The 13654-nt window shown below is 21.6% G+C and overlaps 2 protein-coding genes across 6 annotated transcripts; one reads left to right on the plus strand and one right to left on the minus strand.

Annotated features, from left to right (window-relative positions):
* The first annotated feature begins 3707 nt into the window (after nucleotides 1-3707).
* On the plus strand, nucleotides 3708-10816 carry LOC108000365 (ubiquitin carboxyl-terminal hydrolase 8). Of its 4 annotated transcripts, none has more exons than XM_017060642.3 (12): nucleotides 3708-3927; nucleotides 4131-4486; nucleotides 4626-4993; nucleotides 5057-5945; nucleotides 6052-6221; nucleotides 6291-6429; nucleotides 6664-6813; nucleotides 7729-7965; nucleotides 8180-8284; nucleotides 8363-8569; nucleotides 8657-9015; nucleotides 9157-10816. In XM_017060642.3, the coding sequence occupies exons 2-12, from the start codon at nucleotides 4220-4222 to the stop codon at nucleotides 9269-9271; spliced, it is 3006 nt and encodes a 1001-aa protein (XP_016916131.1). In that variant the 5' UTR covers nucleotides 3708-3927; nucleotides 4131-4219; the 3' UTR covers nucleotides 9272-10816. The 4 variants fall into 4 exon arrangements, with proteins under 4 accessions (XP_016916131.1, XP_016916133.1, XP_028523668.1 ...); XM_017060644.3 differs by having other exon boundaries at nucleotides 4186-4486; XM_028667867.2 differs by having other exon boundaries at nucleotides 4252-4486.
* Nucleotides 10554-13441, minus strand: LOC108000366 (peptide-N(4)-(N-acetyl-beta-glucosaminyl)asparagine amidase). 2 transcript variants are annotated; one of them, XM_017060645.3, is made up of 8 exons: nucleotides 13416-13440; nucleotides 13275-13346; nucleotides 12783-13151; nucleotides 12409-12704; nucleotides 12109-12336; nucleotides 11851-12025; nucleotides 11267-11686; nucleotides 10554-11179 (listed from the first exon to the last, which is right to left on the minus strand). In XM_017060645.3, exons 3-8 carry the CDS (start codon nucleotides 13002-13004, stop codon nucleotides 10610-10612), a joined length of 1911 nt encoding a protein of 636 aa, XP_016916134.1. In that variant the 5' UTR covers nucleotides 13005-13151; nucleotides 13275-13346; nucleotides 13416-13440; the 3' UTR covers nucleotides 10554-10609. The 2 variants fall into 2 exon arrangements, with proteins under 2 accessions (XP_016916134.1, XP_061933824.1); XM_062077840.1 differs by lacking the exon at nucleotides 13275-13346 and having other exon boundaries at nucleotides 13416-13441.
* Between the last annotated feature and the right edge of the window lie 213 nt (nucleotides 13442-13654).

Genomic DNA, 13654 nt, shown 5'->3' on the forward strand with positions numbered 1-13654 from the left:
AAATTAATAAAATATGAATTGTTCTCATATTGAAAATCCTAAGATAATTAGATTTAATTAACAATCAGTTACTTATTTGGAATAAAGATAATTAAATCTTTAAGATAATATAAAGATAATATAATATTTAAGATATATAAAATAATCTTTAAGATAAATATAAAAACTATATAAAATTAAATTAATCATATTACAATAAAATGATAAAGTAAGTAAAAAAAAAACTAGTTTAAAAATTTTAGTTAATGGTAATTATAAATGATCAAATAAACGAATAAAAAAAAAAGGAATAAATTATTTTTCAAACAATTATCGATTATTATTATATTATTATATTATTATAATTATTAAATTATTATAATAATAATAATATTATTATTGGTATAAAATATTGATATAAAAATATTGGTATAAAAAATAAAAGAATAATTGTTGAATATAGAAATATAGAATACGAAATAGAATCACGCACTTTAAGCGAGGCATCTAATCGTCCCGAGTTTCGATAACAGAATGATCGGTCGCGATGTATCGAATTATAAATTGGGGAGGGGATAACAATTCGATAAATCGAAACGTATCGAACATGATATGAATGCGAATCATCAATTATTTGGAAATGGAATTCTTATAAAAAATTTTTCAGACTTTCAAGTTTCGAGCATAAAAACAAAACACACAAATATACAATAAAAATAATAATACATGAATTGAATGTACGACATTTAGAAAATATGTATATGTGAATATATGTAATAATTATAAATATATAATTATATATGAAAATTATAATAATTATATATAATTATATATAATTATATATATATATAATAAAAATATATATAATTATATATAATTATATATATATAAAAATTTATATTATATAAATATAATATAATTATAAATATATGTATTAATATATATGAGAATATAAATATGGCTATATGAATGAAAAACAAAAAAATGTTGTATATAACTATTATTTTCTATTAAAATAAATCTTACCATATTTATATAAAAATTGTCGGATTATCTTTTGTTATGATGTGTAACGAAATTATTATATTTTCAAAATTTTGTTATATGTATTAAACTATTATTACATTTTCAAAACTATCTTACTTTCGAAGTACCAATCAAACAATAACCTGTCACAAAAATGTTTAATTTTGATATAATAATGATTAAACAAATTGTGTATTAATTAAATAAAGCTTAATAATATAATATGCTTTATCAATAAAAATTTTATCTACTTTTGCCAATGGAACACAACTTATTGCTACAATTTTTAATTGTCGACTGATGACATGCGCATTATAATGCGTATAGATTTGTCTTGCCCTTAGATCTTAGCGTTTTTTTGATTGGCTGGAACGATATGATTCGCTATTCATTTTCGCGCGAAAATTAAAATATGTATAACATGTTATATATTTTAACTGTAAATTTAATTTTATATATTGAAATTTTATAAAAATATTCTCATAATAAAAATAGATTATTACAATTAATCTATTATTTTTTTAATTTAATTATTACAATTTAATATAAAAATTAAATTAATTAATTATTTATTGAGTTAAATTTATATTTATATTTATTTTTATATTTTATATTTTTATATTTTATTTATATTTATAAAGTTAAATTAATTATTTAATAAAAATAAAGTTCAATTAATTATTTAATAAAAAGTTCAAATTAGCAAGATTAAATTAAGATTTATATTTTGGAGTTAACATATTATAATATATAACATAATTAACATTTTATATTAATAATAAATTATAAATAATAAAGATAATAATAAAATTATAAATTATAAATTATTAATAATAAAGATGGAACTTAATATTTATATATAATATTTATATTTAACTTAATATCATATATTTGTAATAAGAAATTATAATAAGAAATTGTAATAAGAAATTATAAAATATTAATAAAAGAAAATATTAATTTATAAATTAATTCTATAAATTCTATAGATCAATATTTGAGTATACAAGTTTAGATATTTATTTATTTGATGCTGTGTGTATCTCATTATAATTCATTTGATTTTTTTAGTTTATAAAAAAATATATATAAATTCATAAAATATATAATAGAAAATATAATAGAAAATTTATAATATAAATATATAAAAAATTTATAAAATATTTAAGGGAAAAAAATCACTTCCTATTGAAATTTTTTAATATTTCAATTATATCGTAAATATTATTTAATTTTTTTTTGTTATTATTTTAAAGAATATTAAATTAAAAAATTTGAAAAAAAAATAATTTTTTTCTAAAAATAAGATATAATACATTAATTATTATTTTAGTACTAATATTAAATGAATATATATTATAATCAATTCAAAATAAATATTGATTATATTAATATTGAAGTAAATTATAAATAAAAATTTGATAAGCATAATAATATTTTTTCTGATTTTTAAAAATATTTAAAAAAAAATTATAAATAATTGTAAAATATAATTATATTATTAAATAAAAATTTATTTTTAATTTTTATAATAATATTCTTTTAAAACTTTATACTATTATACCAATTTTCAAATTCTAACCTCAAAAAAAATCATGTTAATGCATTCTTTAGTATGCATTAGTAGTATGCATTAGTAGTATGCAATAGTAGTATCTTTAGTATAATTAAATACTGTAAATTTATAAAATATTTTCTGAAACTGATTAAGTCTTTCTTTTTAATTAATCAAATAAAACTTCAAAAAAAGAAATAATAAAGTCAAATAATCTAAATTGGGAAAAATTACTAAATTATAGAATTACTAAATTATAAAATATTACAAATATTAATGAATTTGATTTTTTTTTAATTTTTATTATTATTATTAGTATGTAATGTAACAATAATATTAATAATAATAATTATTTCAAATATAATGTGATTATTAATTATCTTACAAAGTATAATTTATTAAAAATAATTGATTCTAAATACAAACTATTTTTATCTTAAATTGATTTATTGATTATATAAATTTGATAAATTAATTTATGAGCTATTTATTTATTTATGAGCTAAAAAATTTTAAAACTAAAGTTTTTAAAAAATTACAAATTTAAAAATTCTGCTTAGCTTTCATAATTTTAGAAATCAAAATAAGAATTTAGTTTTACCACCTTAATAAATTTTTTAACTACATAAAAATAATCGATAGAAGTATATTTAGAAATATATATAAAAATTTTGTTTATTTAATTTAAAAAATAAAATTATTTAATAAAACTATAGGATATATTTAAAAACAATATTTTCTTATTATCTTTAAAATTACTATATTTTTACTAAATTTTTTTAGTTAGATATTATATATTTTATATTTTACTTTATTTTTATGCTCATGTATAATATATGTCTATTAAATCTCTATTAAATATCTATTAAATATCTATTAAATATTTTAAAATTAAATTATGAATTCGAATATTATATTTAAAAAATTTAATTACAAATAGAAAAAAATTTTATAATTTATATCATTTTTCCTCTTTATTCTACTTATGATTTTATTTTAATAATAAATTAAATAATAATCTTATTTAATGATTTTTTTTCAAAATATCACAGATCATTGATAATCTATATTGTACTTGAAATATCAATTAATTAATTAATTTATAATATAATATATTAAAAGTTTTTTTATGCAAAATGTTAGAGGGCGCCAATGATACAATAAACGTCATGTTACTAAGATGTAGAAAAGCGGTGGTACTTTATTTAATCGAACAATTTTGTTGAAGAACAAAGTGTTTACAGAATTTTGACATTTCTACTTACATATGGAAATGTCATTCTGTGGAGTTTTTCTTATATTATCGTAAAAAATACTAATATTAAAATTTACGTATTTATAAGAATTGTAACCATAATTGTGAAAAGGTAACCAATCTCAATTATATTAGCGATTTTTTTATGGATTATGCCAATTTATAAAATTCCAAATGGATTTTAAATTATGTATTCCAATTTATGTATTCCAAATGGAATTTGTAATTTTATAATATAAATATTAATTTCAAATTTTTATTTTAAATATAAATTATATTATTTTTTTCCTGTTTATTATAATTCAATATTTTTAGGATGATTTTATATAAAATATAAAATATATTATATAGAACATTCTATTCTTTTAAGTAAATCAAGATTTATAACAGTGAAAGTAATTAAAATGACTGAAAAAACACCTTTACGTTATACCAGTATAAAAGATCTATTGCAAATAGCCAGAATTAATTACAAAGGGAAAAGACCATCTGATATTTATAAAAGGCTTCCTGATATGTTTAATCTGGCTGAGAATGCCAAAATACGAGGAGATGAGGAGAATCAATACATCATGTTAAGGAGATGGTTGAACTGTATTGATTGGTTGAAAACCACACAAGAATATAAAGATGACAAAACATTCTCCTTAACAAATATGCATGTGAATCAGGTGGGGAGTGGCGTATGTTTTATTAAACTTATCATTCACAAATAAAGGTATTCCAAATGTAAAATTTTGAGGTGCTATGTTAATATTAATTTTTGGATAATTTATATATACAAATAAAACATTGTAACATTTCTTTTAGATCAATGAAGTAAAAAAAATACTTGGAGATTTAAATCGAAAATTAGATGCACGTTACAAAGTGCAATTAAAAGAAAAGATGTTAGAAAAAAATAATATTGCAGATAAAATGGATATAGATAATGAAAGTGGAACAGAAACTTATATGACTCCTGTTGATGGTCCAATAAAATTACCTGAAACACCAACTAGAGATCCATTGGTCAGTGATAATGAAGAAATTATAAACTGTGATCAGTTATTCCAATTAATGCATAAAGTAGATGGTAGATATTTAATTATTGATATAAGACCTAAATTGCAATTTGAAACTTCAAGAATATTATCTGACAAATCTGTTAACATTCCTAATAGCAAAATAAAACCTGGGTAAGTAAAAATATCATCAAAAAAAATTTTTTAAAATATTTAATTTTTTTTATTTAATTCTAGTGCATTAACATCGCATTTTGAAGAATATCTTCATAAAGATAAAAAAGCATTAGATTTATTTAGGCATAGAGGAGCACAATATGTCGATGTTATAATTCTAATTGATTGGGATACATCAAGTAAAATATTGACATCCGAAAATTCCTTAAATATATTAAGGAAAATTTTAGAAGATTGGGATCCTGGTATAAAATATAAAAGAATCGCTATTCTAGATGGTGGTTATGCAGAATGGATAACTCGTTATCCAGCATTTACAACAAATCCTAATATTGTAGAACCTACTTTAGACAATGTCCCAGATGAAATATTAGATAATATAGAGTACCCTGAATTAATACATTTTGATGAAGAAGAAAATGTTATTAAGTCACATGAAAATAAATCAATTAAATTAAAACCAATAAGTAATAATGAGATTACATCAAAAGTTAACATTACAAGTGATAAAATGTGGTATAAACATATGGAAACGGAAATAAGTAATAATATTTCAACGCGCTCTAAGAATTTTATTGATAGCTCTATTGAAATAGGAAAAGTTCCTAAGGACAATACAAATTTACGACACTACGATAATTCATTGAAATTTCAACACAAAAGAAATTCATTGAATATCATGAAAAAAAATGTTGTATCTACAAAACCAATAGTAGATAGAAGTAATAAACCAGTTTCTTTGGACGTGTCTACATCCGAATCGAAATCAGTTTTGAAATTAATGAAACAATTAAATGAATTAGCAAAAAATAAACAAGAATTGGAACAAGAAATTTTAGAACAAGAACACACTTTGTACATGCAACATGGTATGAAATATAAAAGTTCAAATGAAGAAGAGTATATTCATAGTAATGTAAAATCTTTATGTTTAAAATTGGAAGAAAAGGTAATAAACAAATAAATAATATTAAATATAAAAATAATATTAATAATATTAAATCATTATTATCTAATTAAATAATAATATCTAATTAAATAATTGCTTTTTACAGCAAAAAGAATACAAAAAAATTGAAGATGAACTTACTAAATATTACACAAAAATAGAATCAATTAAATTTAATCCTGCAGAAGAAAACGAAAAAGGAAATCTCGAATTTACTCTCGCTTTATTAAAACGTCGAATGAAAGATACTTCTGCAGATCGAAAAAAATTACGAGAGTGAGTATAAAAATATCCTGTTAATTATTGCATTTACGATATTATATATTATATATTTTTTATTAATAGAATATCTATGAAAAATAATTACAAAGAATTGTCGATAAAAGAAAATGAAACTAACATTCACAAGGAACCTTTGAAATCAGATAATTCTTCAATGGGAAGCAATTTAGAGCGTTCATATTCTAGTCCAAATTTGTTACAGGTAAATTTTTTAATTAATCATTTGCACTGAAATAATATGTTTTGCATGTTCATAGTTATTTATTTCAAATTTGTAAATAATATGTTACATATAGTGATCATTATTTGTCCCAGATAAAATAATATTATATTTATATTTATGAATCAGTACCAGCGCAAATAATTTAAAAAATAACAACTTAAAAAATAGATAAATAATTTTTTTCTTTCTTTTTTTCTTTTATGAAATGTTCAGTTGACAGATCGTAAAGCACCACAAATAGATAGAAGTTCGAAGCCACAAGTCTCGTCATACAATCAAAATGGAACTTATGGTGATAATAAAGTATCACATTTAAGTTGGGCAAATCGTGAAGAAAGAATGACACCTGTTCATGGAAGTGTAGTAAGTATTTATAGTATTCAAAAATTAAAAAAAAAAAAGAAGAAATTAAAATTAAAAAAAGTTCAAAGAATCAATTCTCATTCTTATCATTTAAATTTTTATCAATAATTGCTAATAGTCATGTGTTTCCACGTGAATGAATTAAAATGAATTAAAATAAACTAGAATATTAAATATGTATAAATTTACTAAATATAATATTAAATTCTATTTTAAATGAAATATATATATATATATATATTTAATATATAAAATATCAATGTTAAAATAATCAGGATATAATTTAAAATTTTAGTAAAATAAAATCACGTGATTTTTCGATTTTGTATGAAAAATAAACACGTGAATATAGAAATATTTTCTACTTTTCTCTATGGCTTCTCAATCCAATTTATACTTGTTCAAAGTCAAACGCGTCATAGTATTTGTCAGTATTTGTTTGATTGTTGTCATTAAATAGTTTATGGTGACATTCATTTTCATAACTAATCAAAAGTTACAATAATATAAAATATTATAACATTGAATTTATAAATGTACTAATTAATAAGATTGTGCTCATTATGTTAATATAGAATGATCAATTATAATTTATTTTTCATTTTCATTTTAAAATATCTAGAAGAATATACTTGTAATCAAATAAAATATAAATGAAAAATGGTAAATTTATCTAGAAAACTTGTACCGAATTTTAATATTTATTATTTTAAAAAGGTAATTGATAATTTTCAAATATAATGACATGATAATAATAAAAGAAAATATAATTCTTGATTTTTGTTACATAAAAAAATCATTAAATAATTTTTTATTAAAAGAATCAATCAAAGTTGATAAAATTCTATTTATTGATAAAGTAATAAAATGAAATGAAATATTTGATACAATGTATTTTATATTACTATGTTACAGCATCCAGGTATTACAGGATTGAAAAATTTAGGCAATTCATGTTATATGAATAGTATTATACAGTGCTTAAGTAATACCACGCATTTAGCTAAATATTTTATGGATAATTTATATGCTGATGATTTAAATATAAATAATGATAATAATACGCAAGGCCAAGTTGTAGAAGAAGTAGCTCAAGTAATTAAAGCACTTTGGAGAGGTCAATACAAGAGTATATCACCACACGATCTTAAGGTTTGATATTTTTTAATTTTTTACTTTTTACAAAGATTTACAAAAGATATAAATAATATTTTTATAAATAAAAAAAATTAAAAAAATTTTTTTATTTCTAAAATATTAATATGTTTATTCATTTTTTTTTTAATCATATACATTATACTTTTAGATTTATATATATATATATATATATATATGTATGTACTAAAATATGATTTATAATTGTTAGATTGCTGTGGGACAATATAAATTACAATTTGAAAGCTATGAGCAACAAGATTCTCATGAATTTCTCACTTTTCTTCTAGATTGGATGCATAATGATTTAAAGAAGGTAATATTCTATTTTGTCACAATTTCGAAAAAAATTTAATTTAATTTAAATTTTGTAATTTTATTTTTATGTTCATAGAATTGTAAAGTGCCTCTGGAAATGACAATAGCAGAAAAGGCCTGGGATAAGGCAATGGGATCACAAAGATCCATAATATCTGATTTATTTTTCGGGCAGTTAAGATCCACTATTACATGCAGCTTTTGCAAGCAAAGTAGTACGACATATGAGACTTTTAATAGTTTAACAATGTCATTACTTCACTCAAATCGATGTACATTAAATGTAAACTCGATTTTCAATTTTTCTTCTAAAGTTTCAAGCAAAAAGTAATTTTTTTCTGTACATATTTATTAGAAATTTTTTTTATAGGATTGTATCTTAAAATTTGTAAGCGGACAAAAAGTGGTAGGATGGAAATGTCCAAAATGTCAAACAGCCCGAGAAGCTACAAAAAAATTCGACTTTGTGAAATTAGCGCCTATCATAGTCATACATTTAAACCGTTTCGCTGAAAGTGGTGGATGGCTTGAGAAACGAAATACCGCTGTTGATTTTCCTCTAACGGATTTCAATCTAAAACCATATTTAGTGGTAGATAATAATAGTACTACAATTTCAAATATTCGCAGTTATAGTTATAGTTATAGTTTGTATGCAATGTCTAATCATTATGGAACTATGGAAGGTGGTCATTACACAGCCTTCTGTAAAAACGCCGCTCAGAATAAGTAAGTAAATTATTGTTCTATTTTTTTATTCATATATTCTCTATAGAATTCTAAAATAATAAATAAAAGAACATAATAATTATTTGAAATGATGTAAGTATGTGATTTATAAAATCTTGATCAAGTATGTGATTTTTTCAGATGGTATAAATATGACGATCAAACAGTTACAGAAGTTTCGGTAAATCAAGTAAGGTCTCAAAATACCAGTGCCTATCTATTATTTTATACATCTTTTTCGAGCAATATTATTTAGTATTAACACAAAGAATTAAATGGCTAATTTATTACTTAAACAATCGTGAATGTTTTATGACGATGTAGATAATTGAATATTTTTTGTATGTACATGTATGAATATTAATTATGTGAATGTACACATAACATCATGTCAGCTTTAAGAATTTAATTGGCTAGGATATACATATATATGTATATTATATATATGTATGTGTGTGTATATATACACACACATACATATACACACATACATGCTAATGTAAATAACGTTAAACGGAAAAGTTAAATATTGAAATTATGTCGTGTGATAAAAGAGTTAATTTAAATGAAAGATACATTATAAAAAAACATATTTGACTTTGATTGCACTCTATTTTGTTTATATGTTTCAGTAAAAACATTTTTATTACATCATTGTTCATCTTTATACGTTGTAATATAAATATTTTACGTTCCTTTGCATTTTTGAATATGGATGCAATATATTTCCCGTTTAATATAATTTCATTTTCATGTTAATTTCATTGTCTTGTACTATTAATTTCGTTAACGTATACATTATATAAAATTATTTATAATCATTTCATTAATTCTTGTCATATTTTTTTGAAAATAACTAAACTATTCAAAGTATGAATTTTATTTCAAAAATATGATTACCTTAGTATCTTATGACACATGGATATCAATTTTTTTCAGTATTTTGCATTTTATAATATATATTACAAATTTAATACAACGACGTATTATTATATACATAATAAAAAATAAATATAATAGAAAAAATAAATATTAATTTTGCAGTATATATAAGTGACCATAAAATAACAATTATTGTTTTTATGATACGAGGAACGTATATTAAAAAAAAAAAACAAAAAAAAAGAAAGATAAAATATGTATAAAAATAAATTGTGTTTATATATTATCAATATTTACAAAATCATTAAAAGACATAACATTTATCAAATATCTTAATAAAGTGCCATCAATAGTTTGCTTATTTTGTATATGAAATAAATATTTTCAAGCTTATGAAGCCCAAAAGCTAGTTTTTATTTGCAATATTAGTTAACAATCTAATTTTATAATTTTATTCAATATTTGCAAATTTTAATACATAAATTTAAAAAATTTTCTTATTATTTAATTATAAAATATAAACTTAAATATAATTTAAAAAAAAAAATATTTAAATGTGGAATGTGTTTTTATCAATTTTAAAATAGAATTAATTTATCTTGATATGTTTGAGAATATTATTGAATATGCACAAAATAAAGTGAATATGCACTGGCTAAAGTAAATAAAAACTTAAAATTCTTTAATCAAATTATACAATTCAATTCTGGAATTACTTTTCTAATTCAATATCAATTGATAAAGATTGATCATCTTCAATTTCTAAACTTTGTCGAAAAAGTTGTGCATGTTGCCATGCACAATCACCTTGACCACCAGAAACAGTTGCTGTAAGAATTAACTTTACTGCTCCTTTTACTTGGTCTGTGTAATAATTAGAAATGTCATTAATGAATAAAACTATAGATTTGTTTTGATTTGCATTATTGAAAAATGCTTCCAATTCCCACGATACATTACCATCGTGAAATACTTTACTGATAGCTTGTAAATGGAATATTTTCACGTATAAATTTGGATTTGTGATTACAAAGCACCATCTAATCTTACCAGAAATTGCTGTTGTAGAACGACATAAATATACAATTTTCCAATCGTGTTCTACTTTTCGAAACATTCCACCTTCTATTTCATTCGTTCCATTTTCCCAACCAGATATATCTGTTAATATTTTACCATCATTATCTCTTATTACATATATATCTTTAATAATAGAATATTGCAGGTGAAATTTCTCTCCATATTCCGAGATATTCCAAAAATAGTTTTTTTTTATATTTGACTGAAATATTTAATTAAGAAAATTTTATTACATTAGTAATACTATTTAATTAATTAATAACTAGAAAATAACTATATTTCTATGTACTTCAGAAATTTCTCCTCTAGCTAATCTCCATTCATAAGAACCAGTAGATCGTCCTTTATAATTCTCATCATCATCAAAATTCTGTTTGTTTGGAACATGTATCAATTCTACAAGCTCTAAAAGTCTTCGTTTTATAACGTATTGTTTGCGAGAAGTACTATAATTTGGTGAAGATTGACGATATTTATTCAGTGATTCAATGAATTGTAACAGCTTATTTTCAGAGCAAATGTTTCTTCTATTCATTACAGTTTGTTGATCACGCGTATATCGCCAAGTAACATCTTGTACTTCGTCTTTCGAGAAAGCTATTATGTAGGATAATTTTTTTTTCCAACCTTTTTCATACATTAATGGTCTGTCCATGACATCTTCACATGGATCTAGATGAATCCATTTTTTTTCATGTATTGACCACACCTAAGTTATTAATGTTATTGATTATTCAATTAATTTAACATTTATTGTATATTTTTTAAATAGCATAATTGTGAAAACACTTTTAAACATAAGTTTTCTATACTGCAATGAGTTAACGAGTACCTTTGCATATATTTTCCATTTACGCAGTGACCATTACACACCTCTGTCCAAATGTGATCTGTTCGATCATATATAAATCTTGCATCGTATCCTAATGTTCGACAAAAAAGAGTGAACACATTCGCCCATTCTCCGCATCGTCCACGTCTTAAAGTTAACAATGGCTCTGGATCAGAATAACGAGGGAATTTTACTCGCGTTGCACACTTAGTACATCTAAAATAATATTTAATAAATATTAATAATTACATTTCAACAAATATTATTTTTATTAATTAATTAAAAATATATTAAATTACTTATGTATTTCTATTCGTGAACATCTAGGATCATCAGATAACATTACTTCCTGTTGTTTGCATTCTGAAAAACATGCAGTACATTTTGGACTATCAACCCATGTAAAGAATTTATACTTAAACCAATGCAACAGTTCCATAAGAAATAAATCTTTAGCATCATCAATATCATCCTCACTATAGTGTTTCATAATACCACTTTCTGAAGTTTGATTTACCTTAATGTGTCTAAAATAAAAAATTTAATAATTAAAAAAAAATAAATTTACCGTAAAAAATTTTTGAATAATAAATTATTACCTATGTAATTGTCTAATTCTTGTCATAGTAGCAATTTCAAGATCTACAATAGGTATTACTTTTTTAGCTTTTTCTTGCAAATTTGCGTCTTCATATCGTAAAACACTCTGAAAATTATCTATGATAGATTTGAAAAAATTCTTCTCTTCTCCTGTATATGTTGAAGGTATCAAATTATACAATGCTGCATTTTTAACAATAGGTATTTTTGAAATAGAATTTTTATTAAGCAATTTCTGTAGTGTTTGTACTTTTGAAAGTGGCGCTTCTGGAGGTAAAGAAAGACAGTCAGTAGTCTACAGAAAAAAAAAACATATTATTGTTCAAAATTTGTAACATTTATAATCCATACTATTATTTTTACGAATTATTACCTCAACAAAACCAATGTCGAATAAACATTCAATAGCTCCAAGAGCTGGAAGTAATTTTGCTGTAACTAGCGGATGGTCAAGCCTTACTTCTCGAAATTTTTTATCATTTGGATGTGATAAAATATTTTGACAAACAGTTAATAATGCATTTTCTGCATCATTTCGTACCTGTTCATCGTTTTCTTTTAATAGATCGAGGGATCGTAACAAATCTTTTTCCATACTTAAAGTACTTTTACACGTAATATAGACACGTGAAAAATCAAAAAAATGCAACTTTACAGATGGAATGCAAGTCACTCAATGAACGTACTTATATATTTGATATTTTTAATCGTTTAGTAGCGCTCTTCGCCATAGATAATAAAACTGGATATAACAGAAAAGTGCTTAAAATAATTTTTGTATTCATACATTCATGTATTGGAACAACAACAAAATTTTTGATTATTTATTATATTTTTATTATTATAAATAAATTTTTGACTATACCTTGATATAAATAGAAAATTATTATATATTAAAAATAATAATTACTCTCATCATCATAGGATAATACATTAACTACGAAAAAATAACACTATAAAATATATACACAAATCATCAACAAAATTTAACAACAAATTCACTTACCATAAATAATGAAAGAAGGCACAGATGAAATACAGAATAGACGTGACATGCAATGCTTTTTTGTCCCTTAGAAATTCGACGCTTTTACTATTTTCATGTCACATGCGATGTTATCGATAGAAACAATTGTAATAGCCAAAATTAAAATCTGATTTCATTATAAGAATTACAAATAAATTATCGAACAACACATTTTATGAACGAAGTATAAAAATTAAAAATTTTCAACTTCATTATTC

The sequence above is a fragment of the Apis cerana genome, linkage group LG8 (genome assembly GCF_029169275.1).
Source record: "Apis cerana isolate GH-2021 linkage group LG8, AcerK_1.0, whole genome shotgun sequence".
NCBI lineage: Eukaryota > Metazoa > Arthropoda > Insecta > Hymenoptera > Apidae > Apis > Apis cerana.